This window comes from Topomyia yanbarensis, chromosome 2, assembly GCF_030247195.1.
Source record: "Topomyia yanbarensis strain Yona2022 chromosome 2, ASM3024719v1, whole genome shotgun sequence".
NCBI lineage: Eukaryota > Metazoa > Arthropoda > Insecta > Diptera > Culicidae > Topomyia > Topomyia yanbarensis.
The window spans coordinates 369,954,860-369,979,890 of record NC_080671.1 but is presented as its reverse complement, the minus strand read 5'-3'; the positions used below and the strand labels follow the sequence as shown (position 1 = coordinate 369,979,890).

The window sequence follows — 25,031 nt, the reverse complement described above, 5'->3', positions numbered from 1 at the left end:
ACCCAGCACGGTATGTATAATATGCTGCCCAGCTGTTCCGAGCCTTAATTACTCACCTGTCTACCTACCTACCCTGCTATGTTGTTAGCAGCCTGGTGCAGTTCTTGTGGGCTTCAAGTTGCGTGCAGTAGCTCTACGATATAGATGTGTGATAATTCAGCGATTCAACGCCCCACTGCGCAGCGACCGATTGTTAGCGACTTGCATTGCAATAAGAAAAACAAATGATCGTTCCTATCGCGGAATGCTTCAATTGATTTAGCTTTAATTAATAATTAAACCTTTCCTCTGTGTGTTTTATTACTGTTTCATCAATAGCGATTACAAATCATTTAAAAAATAGTGTAATTCCGATTATTCGGATGGTAACTGTGTAAATTTGAGGCACTCTTTAAGTTCACGCACGGCAGGTGAGAATTATTTAGAGGAAGCAAGGTGCTAAGAGTACAAATTGCGGGGTTCTAAGAAAATTCTGTGATCGTAAGCCAGGTGCATTGATACTTTGAACTTAAACTTCATTTCCTCGAACGGGATGTCAGTAGTCAGCTTGAAATTCCGTAGCATTTCCGATATGATTGTTTTGAGGCTCATCGTCGCGTAGCGACTCCCTGTTGCCAGCGGAATAGAAGGTTCAGGTTAAAAACGGAATTAACGAGATTGGTTACTATGATAACTTACCTATACACCCTCTAGTACCTCCACTGAACGGGAGATAGGCAAACGGATGGCGATTCTTGCACAGTTCCGGCAGAAACCGATCCGGGTTGAATTGCTCGGCGTCCTCCCCCCAGAACTCTTTCCGCCGATGTAGCGCGAAAATGTTTATAATGAAAATGTTCCCCTTCGGAATAATGAACTCATCTAGCTGCAGGTCAGCCAAGGTCTTCCTACCGAACACGGCAGCGACCGGGCAGAGACGCGTCGATTCCTTGATGATCCGATCCATGTACTCCAGCTGTTTGAGTATTTCAGGAGTATAAGCCGTATCCGCTGTTGGCATAACCTCCTTCAGTTCGGCAACGGCTTTCTCCTGTATTTCAGGATGCATGGCCAGCAAAAGGGCAGTGTGAGCTGCTTGTGTTGCGGAAGTTTCGTTTCCCTGCGTTTGAAGTGCGGGTGTTTAAAAAATAGTAATTTAACAAACTGAAAAAATCAAACTCACAGCCGCAATCATCGTGTAGATGTGATCGGTTATCTCGGCATGCGTAAACAGTTTTCCATCTGGCAGCGGAATCGTCATCAACTGGTCGATAAAGATTTGTGGCTTCTTGTAGGCCAACATGTCATCTTTCTCCTCTTCGATGACTTTGTTGTTGGCCGCTTTGCCGTCGGTTCCGTTGGTCAAAGCGTTCGGGTTGTTGTTGGTGTCATTTCTCTGCCTGACATGTGCGAACTCTTCCATCTTTTCAATAATGATCTAACGAAACGAAATAGTCTTTTTAGTTACCCGTGGGTCCCAGTTTAACGAACCTACCTTATCGGTGAATGCATAACAAATCTTCCGTGCATTCATCTCGTGACGGTAGAAACGGGTGTATCGATAGACAATTTCGGGATGCAGGTTGGCATTGAACATGCGTAAACCCACGTTTCGAAGTATGCTGTGAAGGAGCGTGTTAACTGTTATGTGTCCAACAAAATAGGGAAAAGAGTCCTTCAACCAGGCAACATGTAGGGTTTAGACACAACTAAAATGCTCATAATCGTGACGAACCGATTTAGACACTTTTGAATTTTTGGATAAAAAGAGTCATCTACTCTTGATGAAGAGCTTACCGGTTACGTCCCCCCAATTTTAAATGAAACTTTGAGCATTTCAGCCTTGTGGATACTCGGATATTTTGTTGCTATGTTAGAGGGTAAACTAATCCAAGAAATCATTCTCAGATACACCGTCCCATCCTATTATACCGCCAATTTTATTTAAATCCAGCTATGGTTTAAACATTAAAATATTTTTGATTGAGAACTAAAAAAATGACCAGGAGCCCTGCTGAACACATAACGCTTAATAAACATCCCATTACCCGATCAAAGGGAAAACCTAAGATCAAAACAAAATGCATTTTAATGACCAAATTTAGCTACAAATCAAGTTTCGTTACAAGATAATGCAACGTAATGTCGAGTTCCAAGGGGCGATGTTTTTTGCTTGCATTTTATTATGATCTTCCGATGTGGACATATTTGAAAAAGCTGGAAACAGTTCTGTACTCACATTTCCAACTGTTCAAGGAACTGGTCCGTTCCTTCTCGTTCCAGCACTTTGCCGCCGAGGGATGTTCGACAGATCATAGCTAGTGTGCAGGGTGAGGTGTAATGGAGGATATTTACCGCTTTTTCCGGATTATCGTGTTTGTACATGTTGGTGATCATCTTGTTCACGCAATCGGTGAAGATCGGAATGAAACTGTTCAGGATACGAGTGTTGAAGGTCGGATTCAACACCTTGCGGTGCACTTTCCAGACATCGTCTGTGGACAAGAAAAAAAAATATTTTCATTGTTTGAAAATAATTAAATTAGAGTCTAAATTGTTTAAATACGCACTAAATAAATTTTTAAATGAATGCACATCATACCCGAATAGAAATGTACAGTAACAAAACTATGAATTTAGCTATGACAGTACAGTAATTTTACAATAATTTACGGTGAATTATAGTGTTATGCTACAATACAAAAACAATAAACTTTAACGTCTCTACAGTAAATTTCAATGTAAAATCGACTTTTACAGTATAAAAGGGGGGTGGTTATGTATCTTAACACAAAAAAATCGATTTTTTCGAACTTTTTTCCAAAGCGATTTCCCTTATTTTTCAAAGCGTTGAAATATATGGTAATTCCACATTGGTTTCAGCCCAATCGATTGCATCATCCAGTCCTCTAATAGCTTTCAAATGGAAATTTTGATTCGCAAACTTGGTCGATGCACAATTGTCAAAGGATGCATCGTTCTGGGTGTTCATCAGCTCTTCCAACTCTTCAGCATCAGACAGATCATTTTTATCTTGTTGAACAAGCTCAATAATTTCGTTATCGGTCAAATTTTTATGGCAAAGCCGTTCGTCATCAGGCTCATCAAGAACGTCCAGTTCTAATGATGGTGCTTGGACGAGTCTACTTAGGGGAATATCATCTTCATTCATCAGCATATTATCGATAACCACACCAATTTGTTTCCACGACTTAGTGATGCAGTTATTCGTAACCTCCTAGAACAATACTTAAAATATTTAAAATAGTTCTGCAAAAGTTTGCTTTGTAAAATCTAACCTCCCACGATTCATGAAGCCAAAAAACCACATCCTTTAAATTAATTTGTTTTAATGCAGCCTCAATAGTACAGTTTCCACCCATAACAGATAATTCCACTTTTCGACGATAAATTGTCTTGATGTTCTGGATAACTCCTTGATCCATAGGTTGAATAAGCGAGGTCACATTCGGTGGCAAGAACTCAGCTGTGATTAGGCCATCATCGGAAATTAGAATGTCGTTGCAGTGGTGGGCGCTGCAGTTATCCAAAACTAAAATCGCTTTTGGAGGAATATTTTTTGTGCTGAATATGCTCTAACCTGGTTCACAAACTCGCCATGAAACCATTCATGAAATAAATTTCGGTCCATCCAAGAGGAGCGTGACGAACGATAATAAACTGGCAGATCAAGTTGTTTGAAACATCGTGGGTTTTTGGATTTACCAATCACCATTATTCGAAGCCTATTCGATCCTGTTACGTTTGAACACGGCATAAATGTTACACGTTCCTTGCAAGTTTTCGTACCGAATGCGTTTTTTTTCCTCGACTATTACCAGCGTGTCTCTAGGCATAAGTTTGAAAAATAGCCCTGATTCATCGCAATTGTACACTTGATCTGCGGTTAACCCCTGCTCAACAATCTTTGCATGGAAATTTTCTATGAAGCTTTCCACGACAGATGCATCAGCGGATAACTTTTCCCCATAGTTTAGAAATGGCAGCCCTAAGTTTGCGCCGCTAAAACAACAAAAATGATCCATAAAAAATTGAAAAACGATCCATAAAAAAGTTGTCAATGTTCCATAAAACAAAACTGAAAATCCATAAAACTGTGTAAATGATCCATAAAAAGGGTGATTTGATCCATAGATTATGTAAAATTGAACCATAAAATGGTCTCAAAAGAGCACTAAAATAGTAATAAAAGAGCAATTAAAATGAACCAATGCCCCATAAAAATATTGGAAATGTTCCATAAAATGATACATTTTGCGCCATAAATTAACTGACATTGATCCATAGAATATTAACAATGTACATTAAAACACGTCGATATGTTCCATAATATCGACAAAAATGTTCCACGGTATTACAAAATGGAGCAATAAAATGTCAGAAAAAGTTCCATAAATTTGATGAAAATGTTTGCTAAATAATTTTTCTTGGTCCATAGAAGATGTAAAAATGAACATTAGAAAAGATTCATATATCGAACGTTAAATTATGGTTCATGAATATTTACAAAGCGATCCATAAGAAAAGAAAATGTAAAACGATCCATTAATATGTGCTTATGCACCAGAAAAATTAAATTTAATGAATTCATGCGAAATTTTTGCTATTCGAACTAATAATAAAGTTTATTACATTTGGTTGTAATGTCAAACTACAACAAACAATGCATACATTATAGTTAAACTTCAGCTTCCGTACCCAACTAGTCAGCTAACTGACCTTTGCTAACCTGAAATTATTATGGCAACTCTTTAAACGTCAGGGTATTTATGATATTAGAGCGCTGAGTGTTATTAGACCACCTATACAGGCTGGCATGAGTCGCAAATACTATCTGAATAACTATCTGAAGCGAAAACGGACACTTTATACACGAACACTGACTAATGTGGCTACGCCACATCGCTTTCTTGTGCACTATCCGACTTCGCTACCGCTCAGTCGGCTTTTAACTAGCTATAGCCCCTATGTTTAAGTAAACCGGGCAAACGAGAGGACCACAGGTTTGCCTGCAATTCAAGCTACGGGTTAATCAATGCCTCGTCCAACGGATCCTCAGCGGCTTTGCGCCGCTTCGGATCATTGGCCTCGGATATGCGGCCAAGCCGCATCACACTAGCTCCCAGTATAAGCTCACTTGTTAAAACACTGTCACTGTTATGAGAATTATTATGCACAACTTATTTTTTAAGTTTACCATAAAATTTCGCATGAATTCATTAACTTTATTTTTTCTAATGCATAAGCACATATTAATGGATCGTTTAACATTTTATTTTCTTATGGATCGCTTTGTAAATATTCATGAACCATAATTTAACGTTCGATATATGAATCATTTCTAATGTTCATTTTTACATCTTCTATGGACCAAGAAAAATTATTTAGCAAACATTTTCATCAAATTTATGGAACTTTTTCTGACATTTTATTGCTCCATTTTGTAATACCGTGGAACATTTTTGTCGATATTATGGAACATATCGACGTGTTTTAATGTACATTGTTAATATTCTATGGATCAATGTCAGTTAATTTATGGCGCAAAATGTATCATTTTATGGAACATTTCCAATATTTTTATGGGGCATTGGTTCATTTTAATTGCTCTTTTATTACTATTTTAGTGCTCTTTTGAGACCATTTTATGGTTCAATTTTACATAATCTATGGATCAAATCACCCTTTTTTATGGATCATTCACACAGTTTTATGGATTTTCAGTTTTGTTTTATGGAACATTGACAACTTTTTTATGGATCGTTTTACAATTCTTTATGGATTATTTTAAATATTTTATATGCAAAAGTACATTTTCCCTTTAGAAATTAGAAACCAATAACAGATACTACCTACATGTGAAACAGTCTAAATGGCAACCGATCACAGTCGGTTACCATTCATATTTATCACATCGAAAGAGGTAAACATTAAGGACACGGTAAATAAATTACGAAGAATTTAAATCAAAAATTGGAATTGATTCAAAGATCTTTCGGTAATCCTAGTCACTGCAACGAAGTAAAACATGATTTTGAAATGAATCACGTTTAAAGTTTCGCGTCATGTGCCCCGTTCCCGTAAGGGAGCAAGATGAAAAACGCTATAACTTTGCTCCTTCTGCTTGGATTTTCATAAAAAAATGAGTTAACATTCTTAATAATCTATACCTAAAAAAATGATTAAAAAAATTACTTTTTGACCGACCTCATCATATATTACCCCTTAACGAAATAGTCCTACACTCCTTAATAGGCTCAATACCCCACACGTAAATAGGCAAATCAATTGCATAAAAAAATCTGACCCTTTTAACATAAAATGTGGATTATTTGGATCAAAACGTAGTAAGCCATAACCGTTTTTCAAAAAGCATGATTTAATCGAGGGTGATATAAACGAGTATTGATATAGACGCATAGTGATATAATCAAAACATTACTGTATGTACAACAATTTTGTATCCTATTCAGTAGTATGCACAATTACTAAAATAGCGGAAATAATGGATTTTATGAAAGTAGTAATTGTCTGATCCATGATTGGTCGGTACAATTCGCTCAAAAAGCAAGCGTTGCTGGGACTACCTCTTTTTCATCGAATGAACTGCGACGCGTATAAAAAGGGAACACAAGAAAAATGCGTTAGTTTGTGTTCTGACGTTGTAAGCGTAGCAGCTGCTGCGTTTCATGTCAGCTCACATTCTTTGATGGTAGGTAATAGATACCGCGACTGCCGCCAGGCGCTGATAGCATTTCATTATAATCATGAAATGACGTGCTTGAAACTGTCAAGCATACACGGAAGATACAATGAAGACACACCACAGAAAAAGCAGAAAGCTCTTTTTTCAGAGCTGAATAAATAGATTGGCGATGGGGTGGTTTAGTGCGAGAACCGCGTTCTCTTGTTCTTTAAATTATATTTGGCGTCAGGTGCGTGTACAGATAAATTCACCACGGCGCGCGTTCCAGGGTGCACCGTGGTGAATTTATCTGTGTGTTTCCTCTGGCAAGCCGTAGTGCGTACTGGTTGTTTCGATGTGTAAAGGAGATGGTGTTGGCTTATTGGATGCTGATATTATGATTTTTTGTTGATGATTTGATACGAGTTACTTCGGAAAGTTTATTTACTACCAGCGGAAACTTAACATACTCGGTCCTCGGAGCTAACGGAGAAAAAGTTTTATGTATCATCATGCTATAAACACATTTCTCATAAAACAGATTAATTGTATCCACATCAAGCCCGGCTTATTTTATGTGCGGCTAAATGACGCAATGTGCATTTTACTTATTTTGTTAGCGAATATCGCGGCTACACAAGTGAAAAGCTACATTATTGTGAAAACTCCACTCTAAGATACCTGCTTGGTTAAGGTTCGAGCATATTATTATTTATGAAAACATGGGGTAAAACGCGCCTTCTAAGGAAATATGATCACAGTTTAGCTATAGAACATTAATTGAGAGAATTTAATAAATATCATTCAACCAACATTTTCCCTTGTAATCACAATCATAACGCTTTGAAAAATGTACAAAATTTTAATAATTCACAACAACAATGGGACAAAAAGCTCGTTGGACTGACACGTAATTTTGTTTTTTGTCGAAATTTCACAAAAGTGTAGCTTTAAATCGTCTTAAATTATGCAATTATTAGGTTTTCAAAACAACTGTTCTTTTTTAGATTAGAAAGATGGGTAGGTAATGTCAACGACATTACCGAAATGAAGTAGCATACATTTTAAGTCGTTAATACGAATACTGCAATTTTTACTAATTTCTGAAATGGTTTTATTAAAATAAGTTATTTCGGTATTTCTAATGGAAATAGCGAAAAAAGGTACAAGTATATACGATTATCTACTGTTACCAAATGAATTGTTTCACTCTCATTAAATGCTATTTTCTGGGTTACCATATGAGAATAAATATGTTGGATATTTCGGTATTTCCATTAGAAATAACGTAATAGCTGGTTTTAATATTACCCTATCAGAAGATAGTCAAAATTGTAGCAGCCTAAAGTGTATTCTACTTCACTCCGGTTATGTCTCTGACATTACCCACCCATCTTTTTATAGACAAAAATGTGTGACGCGGAACGGAAACCCTGCCATTTTACCCCGGCCCCGGGGTAAGTTGGCGGTATGTATGAATACGCCAGAAAATGGAGATTCAATTATATCAAAGCTTCGTGCTGAATGTCTTTTCAATAAAATTGTATATTAACCGACAATTGTCAATATATTTCAGTCTCAATACCCCGGCATTTTACTTTGACGCGTATTCCATATTCAATTTTCAAAATTCTTCAGGCGATTGGCCGAAGTTAATATCCCCTGCATTGACGTGATACATTGACAAGTTTTACTTTGGAGTTAATTCCGAAAATAAAAATATTTGATGACTATATTGGCACTGTAAATAGTAGCGCCAACTTGCCCCGCGTGCGTCACCGCCAACCTACTCCATCCGCATATTTTACAAAAAACTAGTTAAAAAATAACTTTAATTCATGGATAGATTCGATATCTATACGAATACTGAAAGCTCTTTTTACGCACTATCGAAAAATAAAATCAATTGGGAAATAGATTTAAAATCTCCCTAAATAACACAAAGTGGTTAAAATTAAAAAAAAATACTTGGTATGCTCGAAAACACAATATCGCCCACAACAAACTTTTACAAAACAAAATGTTTTTTACAAAAACACATTGGATAATGGGTTTCACATAACTTGAGGTACATAATCTAATAGAAACGAAGACAAAGGGATTCCTCCAACTTACCTCAACCACCAACTAGCCCCAGACTTCTCTAATATTTAATTAACTTAATCAACATGAGTTCAACGTTATCTTCATGTGATTATATTTGGAAATGTTGGTGGAATGGGTTTGGAAGTGGAGCGGCTGGTGGTTTAGTAGAGTGGGAGTGGAGGATGTGTCAGAAAACTTTCATCTTATTTCGGTATACGGGGTGGATGAAGGAAATGCGGATGTAAAGGTGGTCCAAAGGGAGAGGAGTGATGAAGGAGCGAGGTGTGAGAGCAAAGAGTGTGCTGAGGGGCGACACAATACTGAACAGCAAATGTTGCCTTTCATTTGAGGCTTGGCTTGGGAACATCGGTTCAGTCATCACCGAAGAACCGATGTGACTTAAATTGTGGAATATGCCCGGAATCCGCGTCTGCAGGAACCGTCGATAGTGGACAACATGTCCAAAGAATGTTTGATTGACAACCAGTGATCTAGACGTGCAAATCGAAGTAATTTGGTGACCATTTTAATAGTTTTTAGCCTCTGCGATGTTGCGACTGTACCGATTTACATGGGAAATTCCAGTGTAACCTTACTAACCAACTTGTATCTCCGGAACCAAGAGTCAGAACCTAATGAAATTCAGCAGCAGTCAATAACATTACTGTATCTTTCATTTAAAGTTTGTAAAAATCGGTAGATAATTCGCTGGGTAATAGGAGTGATATTAGCTTAGGAACGTAGCGAGTTCCCCGTAGGCATCATGAACCGTCATAGGTGGCCGATATGGTCAAAGCTGCTTTGGTTTATCATTAGTGATTTAGACCTGCAAACTAGTTTTTGTTCGGAGCCCATTTTAATACATTTTACGTCATTTGGACATCATGGTTGTACCAGTTTATATGGGAATTTGCTGTGTGACTGCACTCTTCAACCCGTAACTCCGGAAGCGGAAGTCGGATCAACTAAAAATTCAATAGCAGCTTATGGGAGGGTTATACCTTTCAGATGAAACTAAGTTTGTGAAAATTGGTTCAGCCATCTCTGTGAAAACGGACATTTGCCGAACTGAATCGAAAGGTATATGACACTCGGCCTTCCGGGCCTCGGTTGAAAAGTCGATTTTTTCAGTGATTGCCTAGCCTTTCTTTATATGAGAAAGACAAGACATTGCGTTACGGCACTTGACCTTCTGTATCGACAGACTGTACAGGGCTAGTACTATGTACTATCCACTCACTACTAACAATCCTTCCTAGCTTGAAACCAACGGCTTACTCTCTGAATTGCCAGGCCAGTAATCTATATATTATGTTAATTACCATTGTAATTCTTCGGAGTGGAAAAGTACCCAAATTTGTGTCATGCAATCCGTAGAATGTATAGTCGTTCACATTTTGCTGTAGATTTTGTGCGCTTTAGGAATCGATTGTGTTAGTCTAGATAGGTGTAGACCATCGTGGAAATTGACCGAAAGCGACGAACCACTGTGATATACAGAAGCCCAGATTAAGATCCTTTAATTTCGGGAAAATAACTCATCACAATTACCAGCGAAGTGAAGTGTGCAAAAAATAAAAATCTCCGTCATTATTGCCATCCCGTGGTTAATCAGGATCATCACAGTGGAATTGCAAAGAAGTCACTCGCATTCCCGGATGAATTTCAAGAACCCGAAGAACCACCCGAGCCAATCTTTCCTCCACAGTTCGTTGACTTCCGGGATATTTTAGGGGAATTCAAGCATCGGTCATTTAGGCATCACCATCGTCGCAGAAGCCAAACTTCCATCACTAGCTAGAAGCAATGTTGGAGCAGCTAACGCTAACCAAAGAAGAACGCAACCGTTGTTGTTTCAGCCCTATGAAAGACCCGACCTCGCCAGCAGAATCAAGATCCAGTAACTGCAGTAGTGGAGAGTTGAAATGAATAAACACGATAAAATTTAGTTTTGTTGTTTTGTTTACCGTCCTTGTTTCTGTTGCAAAAAAAACCGAAAGTCTTGGTAGACGCACCTAAGCCAATCTGCCAATAAGGGTTCGCTGGGTAGGTTAACATTTAGAACCAGAATAGTAGCTAACCCCTACTAATACCATAACATACAAGAATAATGAAACATATGGACTCCACCGCTCCCAGCAGAATGAAATCATTATTAATTAGGATATGCTGAAACCTGCTCATTAAAAATCATTTGAACTATCAACACTTCAGGGCTTACACTCTAGCGATCAACTGCCTGACAGTGCATACTTATCCATTACATTATGCCCCCGGTTGGTCGGTCAACCATTCGAACATATTCGAACACATCGGTAAGTGTCTAACATGTTGTATTCGATGCAGTGAATTTGCTTTCGGGTTCGCGCCTTTTCCCGTATCAACTCACCACGTTGGGTAAATAAAACCTGTTCTAAGTCTTTCCGAAACAACAAGCTAATGAGTCGCATTATGATGACATAACTCGCTCAGCTCGATCCGTACCCTTTCGTATGGCATGCAACAGTTTTAGGTTTCGGACTGCTTCTGGCAGTCCCGAGCGGAGATCTCGACGACGACAGCATTCTTGGCGGTTTAATGGATGCAGTCTGCACACCTGTCTTTAGGCTAGGCACGAAAAGGTAGGCATTTAAGCGGTATTAAGACACGCATATCTGCGGAACGGATTGATACAAAGTTGCAGCGTGACATGCCTCCAAACACTTTATCATCGGGTCTTAAATTGCAAAAAAAACCTGCCGCACATCGGAAGCTGTGAAGTCAAATCAAAGGGCAAATGTTTTCCAAGGTTCGTGATACGCGGCAATATTCCCATGCTAATCGCGAAGGTCGAACAACGCTTCTGTTGTGCGATAATGGTCCCGATTGGTCGCTCGTGTGCTGTTCAGTACAAACTCAATGGATGGAGTGAAGCGATTGACCAAGACTATTGCTTTAACTCAATTTGTTTTATGAAGATTAATGATATTTTAGATGCTGAAGGGGATTAAACCTTTAAAAATGAAGAAATTCGAACCTTCTATAAGGTAACCTGATCGGTTTCGGACAAACTACACAAACGATTCTTAGCAAACCGGATAATTATGGGTCTAGGGGACGGACAATAATAAATCATCCCAGGTCGTGGTTCCAACACATGGTCGTTGGATTCTGAGACCAGAGTCTTTCCTCGGTACAGTCGAACCAGGAGTATGTTTGATAGTACATTCTTGGTAAGAATTAAAAAAAAAATCACCGCAAACTATAGAAATGTGCCGTGGAACAAGTAAGACAACAAACGACGCTATGCTTTATGCTATGCTGTATACTCACCAAAGTGGAACAAATAGCTTGTTTACAAGATGTGTACGATACAACACCCTACTGTTTGCGTAGGAACCGTACAGTCATTTTAAGAATGGGTGCGAGGGAATCGAGCTAACGAAGTTAGTGGTCCAATAAATGGGCATGAATCGGTCTAAAATAAGCCATTATGATGGCTTGGGAATCTAGAGTAAAGTTGTAAACTGTCGCTGTGCATTGCTTGATTCACATTATAATTATTTTAATCTATTATAATTATAATAAGCTTTCCGAGCGTTTTGCTAATTGGAAAGAAGGTAATAGAATTCAATAACTAATTATAAGTAATCGAATATTGCCTCTCTAATTAACCCTCCGGCAGTTGCGCCATTATCTACATTTATGCGACCGTTGGAAGCTCTAAGATGATTTTGAATTTCACAATGTTGTGCACTTAGTGCACAGCGCGACTTCCGGCAGGTGAACAAAGGCACTCCGATACCTGATGAGATTGAAAACAGTCAATAATAAATTCTACTTCTTCAAATCTCAAGATCCAGCAACAATGATGATCCAATTACCATAAATCTTCCTCCAAGAGATGTTTATGAAACGAAAAGAAAACAATTCCGTTGGAACAAAATATGTAGCTTCGAATCTCTGCGACGGCAAGTCTTGTTCAACCTTGCAAACTGCAATGAACCTAACCCGGTCAGCTAGTTTTTTTACAAAGTCTACGATTGCCAACCTCGAGCTGAACCTCATCTGCTAGATCGCAACTGACCGGAGCCTGACAAACATGATATCATTTCATTGTGGAAATAATTGCGTGTATGGCATCGTTTTACATATTCGGCCAGCAGCTGAATCGTATGCGGCAAAGGTGAAAACTGCATAAAAAACAATCACTGCACTCAGGTTGTTGTTCGGAGCATTGCACAAAGCGTTTTGGGGTATGTTTGGTTAGTTTAGGGCTGGTCTTCGGTCAAAATTTGCTGGTCATGAAAGAACATTGCATAATTTTTGTTGGAAAATTAATACGCAATGTAATTGACGGTTGTATGAGTAAAAATAATATTAATTAAGTAGAAATGCAATACACATCAGATAACCGAACCCGTGTAGCTACACGGAAAAAAAATCCGTTCATAAATTCATGAAATATGATCATGATTCCAAGTTCCTGAAATTGTGAATAATAAACCTCGCATTCATGAAACTGTTTGTGTTCGCGTCGAATATACACATGGCGTTACATTCGAATGTTTGTAGAGTTACTATGGTTGTTCCCTGGACATGTTTAGTTTTTGTTGTGATCTTTGTTCTTAATTAGGGAATACACATCCGACAGTTAAACGATGTTCATGATTGCAGGACCTTATTTGCGATTTTTGTGATTTCTCATCAAGTTACCGTGATATTTTACCCATGAGTTGCCTATCGGATTTGTTTGCCAGAGTAGCGTGATTTATGTTCATGATTGCAAGATCCTAGTCACGATTTTCCGTAATTTCTATTTCGTGGTATTTTAGTAATGAGTAGAGTGAGTCATGCTCATGATTTCAGGATGCTAGTCACATTTTTGTGTAAGTAATGTGCTTTATATTCATGATTTCAGGATTTTAGTCACGATTTTCATAAGTTCTATTCAAGTGATCGTGATGTTTTAGTCACGAGTAGAGTGATTTATCTTCATGAATTCAGGATCTTAGTCACGACTTATGATATGTTAATCACGGGAAACGTGATTTATATAGATGAAATAAGGATCATAGTCACGATTTTCGTAATTTTTATTCACCTTATCTTGATATTTTAGTCACGAGTAGAGTGATTTGTATTCATGATTCCAGGATATTAGTCACGATTTTTGATATTTGTGTCACGAATATTATGATTGTTGTTCCTGATTTTAGGATCTTAGTCACGATTTTCGTAATTTATTTGCACGTTATCATGATATTTTATTCTAGAGCTTACTTTCGAATTTGTTTTTTATTATGATATTCGTAATTTCTCTTCGCCTTATCGCGACCTGATATTTTTTGGTTATCGGTTTTGTGCTCGGAGTATCGCAACAATATAAACTATTCTATGAAATATATCACGAATACGATTTTTGGCTCTATAATATGTTTTTGGTGCTCAGCGCAGTACTCTTTTACTTTGTCGAGACATCACACTGAACCTTATCAAATGAATGGGGATGTTCTAGGTCTTAATAGTTTTCTTATATCTACTAGTCGTGCCACTTGGTGGTCACTAGCAGCTGGACATATATGACATTTCAAGAGATGGTGAATAGAACAAAAATGATTCTACAGGTAATACTTCTTGATTTTGTGAAGTTGTTCCCTTGATAATTTCATGGCCATGTTGCATGAAATTGAAATTATTAGGGAAATCTTCGAAATATCACAAGCACGCAGATAGACCATAGATCAAGTACTAGGAATCATGAACCAGTTCACGAATACATGAATAATATTTAATGATTTTGTGAACTAGTTCTCGAGCACGGATATTGGATCGTTACTAATGTATTAAGAATCATGAATTAGTTCACGAGGATTGTATGGATTCATAAAAAAATCGAGTTTCGTAAAATAGTTCACGGGAAAGTATCAAGACTGTTTTAATTTAGTGAACTAATGTTCCTATAATCTTCTATGAATAACATCATAAGTCAATCTTAGTTTGATGAATAATGTTCATAAATTTGTGTACTAGTTCTCGTACAGAAAATCGATTCGGTAATGACATAGCTGAAAACATGACTTAAGTCCACAAAACAAAAACAAATATTTCCACTAATAAAAGCGTTACGCGGGCATTACTGAAGGGAAATAATTATAAAACTCATTATTTTATTTTATTCACGATTTTGGGAATTTTTTCAGTATTTAACATTGAAGGCTTTCGTCGAAATGAAACGTCTGCTGCGTTTGGCCTTAACAAGTAAAAAAGGAGAAAATACTAGAATCAATGAAGGGGGTCTCGGACCCCCTGAACTCGCCCCCTGGATGCACCTTTGCTGCCTATTTTGTTCATTCGTCAGTCTATTTAAGACTAGTAAAAGTGTACAATTTATATACGAGTCTGACGATTCAGAGGGTTCTCCCAAAAATGCCGTAGCTTAAACAAGAAATTTAAGTGAAAATTTGAGACATGAAACCTACCCTCTTCCCGGTGTACCAAACTACATTTGATGTTTTAACCGAATGTGACGCTGAGAAAACATGCACAATTCAACACATTGTGTGCAATGCACTGCGAAGAAACCCCATTCTTCACCACAAAAAACAGTGATCTTCTCCGAATTTAAAACCTATTAAAGTGAGCTTTCAACTTCCTTTCGGACATGAAAATCTCATGTAATGTTGATCAGTGAAGTAAATGTTGAGCTACAGCGGATGAATGGGACACTCACAAGAGTCTTCTATAGATTATTATGTCAAAAGATCTTTCAAAGCGGTCTTGGAAAGAATACAAAACTTTAGATGAAATATTCAACTAACTACAAGATTTACCAAGGTCTTTTTCTTGTCAAGTGACAAGCTAAAAATTTGACATCAATTTCTCTCTAGACTACCTACATCTTTTACCCTATCAGTCTTTTTCAAGATTCAATCTTTTTTCAAGAATAATACTGCCACACAAATTTACAAAAAATATTGCTCTTCAACACAAAACCAAAAAACCAACCCAAAGTTTATGATCCCTAACAGCCCGTGGTGAACAGGTTTAAAAAAATTGGAACAGGGATTCACAGTTTAAAACCAAAATGTGTATGGAGAACTATGTATGTGCAATAAGGAAGATTTCAATTAAAAATGGTGATCTTACATTTTCACACAAAATCACTTAGAAAATGCTTATTACATCGAGAAGGAATTTATACAATTTTTTAGTTCAATAGGATATCATTAACGGGGTGCTAGGCTCAAAATTTCATTTTTTTTTGTGTCTGAAAAAAGTCCAAAGGTGCAAGGGTACATGAAATGTTGGAAATCTAAAATTTCGTTTTAATAACTTTAAATAGCATCTAGTCTACATTTAGTGTCAAAACAAACACAAGTATTTGATAACCGAGCGCATCTTCACACACGCGGCTCTTGGAACACTACAAACAGCGAAGGTTTTAAGTTGTTGTTGAAATCTGCAATCCTCACTTGAGCGGATGATTTTGATACCGTCTGCCAAAGACCGTATAGGAGTCTTCAACACTAAACACTCGTCATTGAAGTGATGCAGAAACATCAACTATCCCAAGTAGCGTCCCTGGACTGCTCCTGACGTAGACATAAATGTGGATGTCTGTTAATCTCCAATAATAATCATTTTATCTCACGATCGGTGAGCTAGGATCGAACTGCCGTTAATTCTGTTTCCTAATTTTAGCGATTGTGCTATTAAGGATCGCTTTATCAAAAGCGGCAGATAGGTCGGTGAAAAAAATATCAGTTTAAGCGTAACTCCCTGTTCTGCTTGAATTGAACCTGAAGTGGTTCCAAAATCACCAGCTCGAGTCAGCGCACATAGGAGTATTTTAACGAAAAACTAGGCCGAAATTATTTATATATTTGTTTGTAGCAGAAATTGATATTCAACTTATATTATATATAAAATCAATGATTTAGTAATAATTTTCAGGTTTGTGTTCATATACGCTGTAGAAAATTACCTAGTGGGTCGATCCTTTTCAAATTTTCAGACAACAAAATATAACCCATTAGTAAGCTTTTGGTATATTTTTTTTCTTGCAACTTCAATACCATAACCCTACTTTCGCATCTTGGGCTAAACTCCACTCAATAGGTTCTGTAAAACATCTGGCTGCAGCTTTTTCTATATGGACATCCACTTTTTCTTCGTGTCTTCCTCAGATTGGACCTAATTGGGTTTCCGTAGTACCCTCTTCATCATTTCCCAATATTTTTCGATGGGCCTTAGTTCACCTGCGTAGGGGCTGGAGGATCATGTTCTTGGGTGCAAAAGTGACCCCGTTTGCATCGTACCACTCCAGAACAACATTTGAATAGTGGCACGAAGCTAGATCCGACCAGAAGATCGTAGGGCCCTCGTGTTTCTTTAGCAGAGGAAGCAGACGCTTCTGTTAAGGGGGTCTTCTACTCTCATGGTTTCAAAAAATCGATTTTTTTCTTTTCTTAATTTCAGTATCTTTCTACGTGAAAATACGCCACAGAAAGGATTTGGTGGAAATCATATTCCTTGACATGTTTCTGGGAACCGAAAGGTACCAATATTCGGCCATTTCTGAGATACTAAGCACGGCGCACCACCATGGCGCTTGTCTATGGAAAAATCATTGTTTAAAGAATTCACCGGTCCATTCTTGACGGTTTATGCACATGTGAGCGTCTTTTTTTGGGGTGGACGATATTATCGTACGGAAGAAAGAATGCTTCGGACATGTTCAGAAGCGTATGGGAACGAGATTATGAAAACTGAAGAAAGAAAACAAAGTTATCGGTGGGAAAGGAAAAGGAAAGTTGACGAACAAATCAATCGGCCAGCTAACAAATTTTTTTGGGCTGGGATTCGGAGAAACTCAAATTTTTTAGAACATATGCTTCCCTTGAACACTGCTCGTCATCGAACGAAAATCCTTAACACTCAAAGTGTTCACCTGGCGAGGACATTTGGTGCAAGTGGCGTCAGGCTGTAGTAAAAGGAGCTTTAGAAACTTTCGAACATGTCAGGATCTACGATAGTTTATCATCCAATGATTTATTAGAATTTTTTCTTAGGAGCTCACACCCAAAACATCAATGAGTCTCTTAATAATGGAATCTGTTCCTTAGCGCCAAAACACATGCACAAATTCTGGCAGGCAGGCGGCCAATGTTGTGATATATTTGTCAGTCAGTATCTTCAACCAACGATTTTCATCTATCGTACAGGCTATGGAGGTGATGGGAATTACCTTGGGGACTGGAGCTGAGGGTTGTGCTACTCGTCTCGACAGTGAACTATAACTCGTTCTGAACGCAAAGTGGGTGTCGCGGCAAAACAGGCCCGAATTCAACAGAGAGAGAGAGAGAGAGAGAGAGAGCGAAATGTGCAAAGCTAAGAACACTTTCGTGATGCTGATGAGTAAGGTGAGCTCTGCGGACCCGGTATAATAGATTATCTAGTAAGGTACTACAATCGAGTTGTACACCGTACTTTATCTTTACACGCGTTTTCCCGAAAGTAGTGTTTTTTAAGGGGTCAAGTAAAACTTTTCATAGAAGTACTGGTCCGATATCAATAATTTTTTATCCAATTGTTCAGAAAACATACCGCTATGTTTGGTGGAGAGGGATTTGCAAAATGTCAATTTATTCCATTTTATTATTTATGCCCCAAAGAGACCAAAAAAGAACGTAAATATTGAAAATTTTCACAAATCGTTACATAACTTTTACAAATTATAACATGAAAGAAGTTCCTCTCGTCTAAATATAGCCAACGTGATTATGATTATTGAAAAATATGAGTTTGATTACAGATTTTCCAATTTGCCACGACTTTACTTAAGCGGGACCCATGCAGTTTCATCATCAATGTCATCAATGAAGTTTCATGGTCGCGAGAGATTTTACTTTAAATCCTCAAAAGTAAAATTAAAAAGCCAAAACATGTATCTTTAAAATTAACAAAAAAGTTTCTTAATCCATTGAGTAGGTGCTTTACAACTCATTCCCAAAAAAGTGCTCAATTTTAGGCCTCGCGAGTAGAAGACCTCCTTAAACGGTTCAACTATGTGCGAGTTAATGCCACCACTACTAAAAACCCATAGCGTCTAAATCGTGTAAAACTTGCACCCATTTCCTTGCTAAGTGCAACGTTTATCGTGTGCTCTTTACTTTGCTCAATTTAAAACTTTGCATTTACACGGACGATTGTGCCGTCCAGACGACACAGTCATCATGTTGCTCGTTTGGCAAGTGGGCGACGAATGATTGAAACGGATATGCTGCACCTCTATTTACTACCCGTGTTTCATTTAGTTACTTCGGTGTGGATGTGCGCAAATACCAACGTTGCCGAAAATCCGTAGCATCTACCGCAAATTGTACCATCCGGGCGTTTTAGTCATACTGTTGCTCATTTGGCGTAAGCATAAGAGCAACAACTAATTCAAACGCGCACGCAGCACCAACTTTTCGTGTTTGATTGAGCCACTTAGGTGCTTCATATTGACGGCTCTGTCTGAGAAATCTGCTTCACGAATGACAATTTTTTCTTTTTTCGTAAACTTTTGTTTTTTTAACAATTTTCAATAGACTACATTTTTTGCATAGATATTAAATTGTAACCAATATTAGTTAACCCTCCGGAAGTGGCACTTATGGCCCACTAAACGACCAGCCGCTGGAGCCCTAAGACGATTTCGCGAGATTTTCAGAGCAGCGTGCACTCAGTGCACTAGCGCGACTGCCGGAAGGTTAAATATGAAATATGATAAATATAAATCGGCTGGTGTGTAAATTGGGATCCAAAACTCCGTTTGAGGTTTTATACGGTATTGTTTGTTACTTTGAAACAATGTTATTGGTTTGGGATATCATGAGATTTTTTTGATATCGTCAGAGTTTCGTAAATGGGATAAATAGGTTTTTCTCTTAAAGCACGTAAAGAAATGAAGGTGTTTCAAAAGATAAGGTCAAAATGAACTAACAGCTCAATTGATGAAATAGGATTCGAGGAATGAATTCTGAATAACTTCGCAAACAAGAAATAGTATGAAAATCCACGATACGATCCACGATCCATAATATACTTTGGTTTGGAAAATATTACTTAAATAGGAGAAAATGGAAAAGTTTTTTCCATCATTAACTAACTCTTTTTCTGAATTTTTTTTTTAATTTTTGGCATTTTTTATTTTTATTCCATCTAGATTTTTTGTTTTCGCATTTTCAATTGTTTCATTTTTTTCTTTTTTATTCCGACTATGTTAGTCACATTTTCTTTTTACATTTTAACGACATTCAATTAGCTAGAGATTGCTGGATAGGGAAAGTTATGAAAAATTAGAGCCATAGTACTCAAGTGAGAGCAAGGATGTGAAGTAAACAGATCGGAAAACTAGAAGTGGCAGGGTCATTAGAACAGGCTTAATATCGTGCGGGCTTAATCTTTGTCTTCTGTTAATGAGGGTCGAGCTTAGGCAGTATAACTACGAATCACCGGAGTTCACTAACATGTGTCCTGGTAATGATAGACGTGTCCATCTTTACTGTGACAACCAACACGGTAAAGATGGACACGTCTAACATTACCAGGACACATGTTAGTGAACTCGGGTGATTCGTAGTTATACTGCCTAAGCTCGACCCTCATTAACAGAAGACAAAGATTAAGCCCGCACGATATTAAGCCTGTTCTAATGACCCTGCCACTTCTAGTTTTCCGATCTGTTTACTTCACATCTTTGCTTTCACTTGAGTACTATGGCTCTAATTTTTCATAACTTTCCCTACCCAGCAATCTCTAGCTAATTGAATGTCGTTAAAATGTAAAAAGTCAATTGTTTCATATTTTCATTTTCCACATTTTTATTGTTCCATGTTTTTTTATTTATCGCTTTTTGGATGTCAGCTGTTTTCCATTTCATGAAATATTAAATTTTCCGCTTTTACTTTATACAGACTGTTGATGAAAGTATGTATCGCAAGTGCCACACAATTATTGACGATAGTGGTAATAGGGACCCTTCTTTTCAATGAAGCGCAAAAGGAAAAAGTTTCCATGATCTTATAATAAAATTGTGTTGGTATCACTTTCCAAAAGCATTTATTGTCGTACATGTTAATACTTAACGGACTTTACACATTCATGTTTTCCAGACTGCGGCGTGTTAATACTGATATATTAAATAAACTCATTTGAAGTTCTCGTCTTGACCGCGAATGATTTATAATGCCGGCAAGATCGTTGTACTAATTGGCACACATATAGACGAATTTGATCGAAAAACCTGACCGAAATTTATATATATATATATATATATATATATATATATATATATATATATATATATATATATATATATATATATATATATATATATATATATATATATATATATATATATATATATATATATATATATATATATATATATATATATATATATATATATATATATATATATATATATATATATATATATATATATATATATATATATATATATATATATATATATATATATATATATATATATATATATATATATATATATATATATATATATATATATATATATATATATATATATATATATATATATATATATATATATTAGGGTGGGGCATTGTTATAGGGAAAAACGTAATCATAGCCACATCAACCGAGCACAGCACTTTTTTGGTTCCTTTTGGGGTCCCAAACAACTGTGCAAAATTTGGGGTCGATTGGTGTTGACCCGGCGTAGCGCATTGCGTTTGAAATTTGTATGGAGATTAGCATGGGAAAACCTACATTTTTGCATTTTTAATTCTACAGACTACAATCTTTCCTATAGTATGCTAACAAATAGATAGAAGTGTAGTCCAGGATATGCTTAACAACTATGCCGAAGGATGTATAGTGTTAGAATGTCTTTAAGCCAAGTTATAGCTTTTCAAAGTGCGATACATCGAATTAAATGCCAAAAATCATTTTTATAGCCAACACTGCCGGTGTACCAATGGTATTTCACATAGCATTCCAAAATAACATTATATATTTTAGTTTTACCACATTGGTATGTTTGGATGAATTATTCAAAAGCCTTAGCTCAATTTCATGAGCGTAGGTAGTTGTGCATTGGGGCGTAGTGAGGGGGGATGGGGGGGGGACTTTAATATGTATTTAAATTAGTAGTATTTTTTCTTGGTATTGGTATTCTTTCCTATATAAAAATCCAGTTAACAAATTTTCTATTGCGATTAGAGCTATGTTCACCTGTTAAAACATGTTAAGATAGGTGTAAGGAACAACCTTTGATGATATGTGGGCATGTAGGGCCTATCAAACCAGAGTGTAAGTGATCTTCCCATGGAAACATGGCAAAAACACGATTTTTGATTGGAGACACCTCTAAATCATGTCCAAATTATAAGCCATTTTTGGCGAAAGTTCTTAAATTCACACCTAGAACACAAATTTGAGCTGACCCATGTATATTTCAAAACTTTTTCAAAATGTGAAGAGGTCTAATATATATATATATATATATATATATATATATATATATATATATATATATATATATATATATATATATATATATATATATATATATATATACATATATATATATATATATATATATATATATATATATATATATATATATATATATATATATATATATATATATATATATATATATATATATATATATATATATATATATATATATATATATATATATATATATATATATCTATATATATATATATTCATTGTTTTGACGTGAATCTTGTCTTTTTCCTTTTTCAAAGATTTTTGAAACGTGTCCACTGGAAAATAGACAGAGAAAGAATGTCCGGAACGTTTATATTGACGAAATGGTGAAAATTCACCTTTTTATTGGAAACATCCTCAAGCACGAATCAAACCTGCGATCTCCCAGTCTCTAGTTGGGTGCGTTAACCACTCCGCCATCGAGAAAACTGTGATGATGCCATCACATATTCCCGACAGTATCGTGATCACCACAACAGCCTGCAATGCCTACCAATTAACCCATTGACCCCTAATGTCTCCTATAATCAGATCGTCACTCTTTGCATCCCCCTTAGCTAGCTCAGTAACCGCCAGCCTTTGGCAGTGGAAAGAGCTATGAAGGAGCATGATGAAGTCTGACCTCAAAGCCTATCGGCAAATGCTAACGGTGCTAAATCCAGCCGTTAATGGAATGTATAAGTTAATTTACGCTCGTCCGGACATGCCGCAGACTCAGGTGTTTCGCATTTCTAATGCTAAAAGATCCTGACTCCTGCGGTAGCAGACAAAGGGTTAAGTCGCCGGAAAACCCTAAGCTTGCCCATATGGCTCTTTTCCACGCTAATTTAAACTTTCTTCCTTCAACTCCTTGCTCTCCCTTGACTACTATGGCTCTCAATATTGAAAAATATACTTTACTTTCCAGTTCCTTGCTAATTAAATGTCATTAAAAACATAGAAAAAGAAAAATTGACTCACTCTTAGTCGTTAATAAAAAAAACCTGTTTCAATCCACCTTAAACTATGGTTCCATGGCTGGTTATGTTCGTCTCAATTGTGGAAATATCTAGTACATTCTGAGTAAACTTTGCACCTACACACAATGGCTCGCCAGTCACGAACCTGATGAGCCACGTGTAGACGGTGAAACACTCGAAACAAAAAAAATATTATTCTTAATTAGCCTAATCAGCATTAATTCAATGTTGTCTTCCTGCAAACTAATGTTGTCATGCGGGGTGGGTGTGTGAGGAGGGTGAAAAAGCCTCGACCGAACCACTCCCCGGCTTAACTTGGGATGCCTTGTGATATAGCGGTGACCCTCCGCCGGGATTAGGTTGACGATTTTCAGAGTGATTGCATATCCTTTCTATATGAGAAAGGCAAAAAAGAAAAAAAAGATGGAATTTATATAATCCTTGTTTTGACGTGAGTCTTGTTTTTTTCCTTTTTCAAGGATTTATGGAACGTGTTCACTGGAAAATAGACCGAGAATGAATGACCGGAAAGTTGAGAATGAAGAAACAGTGAAAATTCACCGAACATTAGAAACATTGAGAAAAGATATGTCCTCAAACAGGAATCGAACCCGCGATATTCCAGTCCATTAACTAATATTTTTTAGAATACAAGGTTCTATATTTTTACTTTTTGACGACATTCAATGAGATAGAGATTACTAAGTAGGGAAAGTTCTGAAAATTTTAGAGCCATAGTACTCAAGTGCACAGAAAAAAATATTTTATAATTTTAAGTTGCACATATTTGGAGCATGAATATAAATGTAAAATTAAGTTCACCCACAAATAAACACGACTTGTCGTGCTTTCTTCAACGAAGTTTATTATAATTTTACACGTGGATTGAAAATTACAGTTTCTTTAAACGGAAAACCAATGCACTTTAATGTATTTTTACTCGAATACTGCTGTAAAATGAATGACATGTAATATTACACGAATGAAAGTGTAAAACTGTATGCTGTTTGATGCTCCAATTGAATTTAACGTAATTTTCAATCAAACTTTTGATTCTATCGTTGTATGTTTACATTCGTATTGATTTACATGTCGTTTAAATTTCTTTATTTTTTGGTGCGTGAGGGCAAAAATTGGAAACAGACAAATCGGAAAACTAGAAGTGGCAGGATCTTTAGAAACAGGCTTAAAATCTTGCGGCATGATCTTTTGTCTTCCACTGGCAGGGGTCGAGCTTACATAGTGTTACTACGAATCACTCAAGTCTACCAACATGTCTCACGACAAAGACAGACTTATCCCTCTTTACAATGAGAACCGAAGTTCGGCTCCTGCCGGCAGAAGACAAAAGAATAGTCCGCAAAATTTTAAACCTGTTTCTAACGACCCCGCCACTTCTAGTTTTCTGATCTGTATATTTCAAATCTTTGCTTTCACTTGAGTACAATGGCTCTAAAATTTTCATAATTTTCCCTACTTAGTAATCTCTAGCTAATTGAATGTCGTTAAAGAGTAAAAAAGAAAGTGTGACTACATAAGTCGAAATAAAAAATTAAAAAACAACAACAGGTCTATCTACACTAAAATATGACGCTGACCTTGGTTTATTAAAAACAGAAATTTTGAGTTTGAACAATTCGTGTGACTAATGCCTGAAAGATGTTGTTTCAATGCGCGATTTTCAGTCCATCAAGCCTGATTGACAAACCGCTCATTATGATAGTTAGCAGTGCCAATTATTAGTAAATATATGCAGCATGGTTGACATCCGGTGC

At 36.8% G+C, this 25,031-nt stretch overlaps 1 protein-coding gene across 2 annotated transcripts in view; it reads right to left on the bottom strand.

Annotated features, from left to right (window-relative positions):
- Positions 1 to 292: 292 nt before the first annotated feature.
- LOC131684500 (cytochrome P450 4c21-like) overlaps positions 293 to 25,031 on the bottom strand; it is a 78,131-nt gene continuing 53,392 nt past the window's right edge. For both annotated transcript variants that reach the window (XM_058967434.1, XM_058967433.1), the window contains exons 2-6: positions 2,219 to 2,474; positions 1,475 to 1,601; positions 1,163 to 1,417; positions 679 to 1,099; positions 293 to 608 (exon numbers count right to left, since the gene is read on the bottom strand). In XM_058967434.1, the coding sequence (XP_058823417.1) occupies positions 439 to 608; positions 679 to 1,099; positions 1,163 to 1,417; positions 1,475 to 1,601; positions 2,219 to 2,474 (1,229 nt within the window). In that variant the 3' untranslated portion in view covers positions 293 to 438. The remainder of the gene's footprint in view (positions 609 to 678; positions 1,100 to 1,162; positions 1,418 to 1,474; positions 1,602 to 2,218; positions 2,475 to 25,031) is intronic.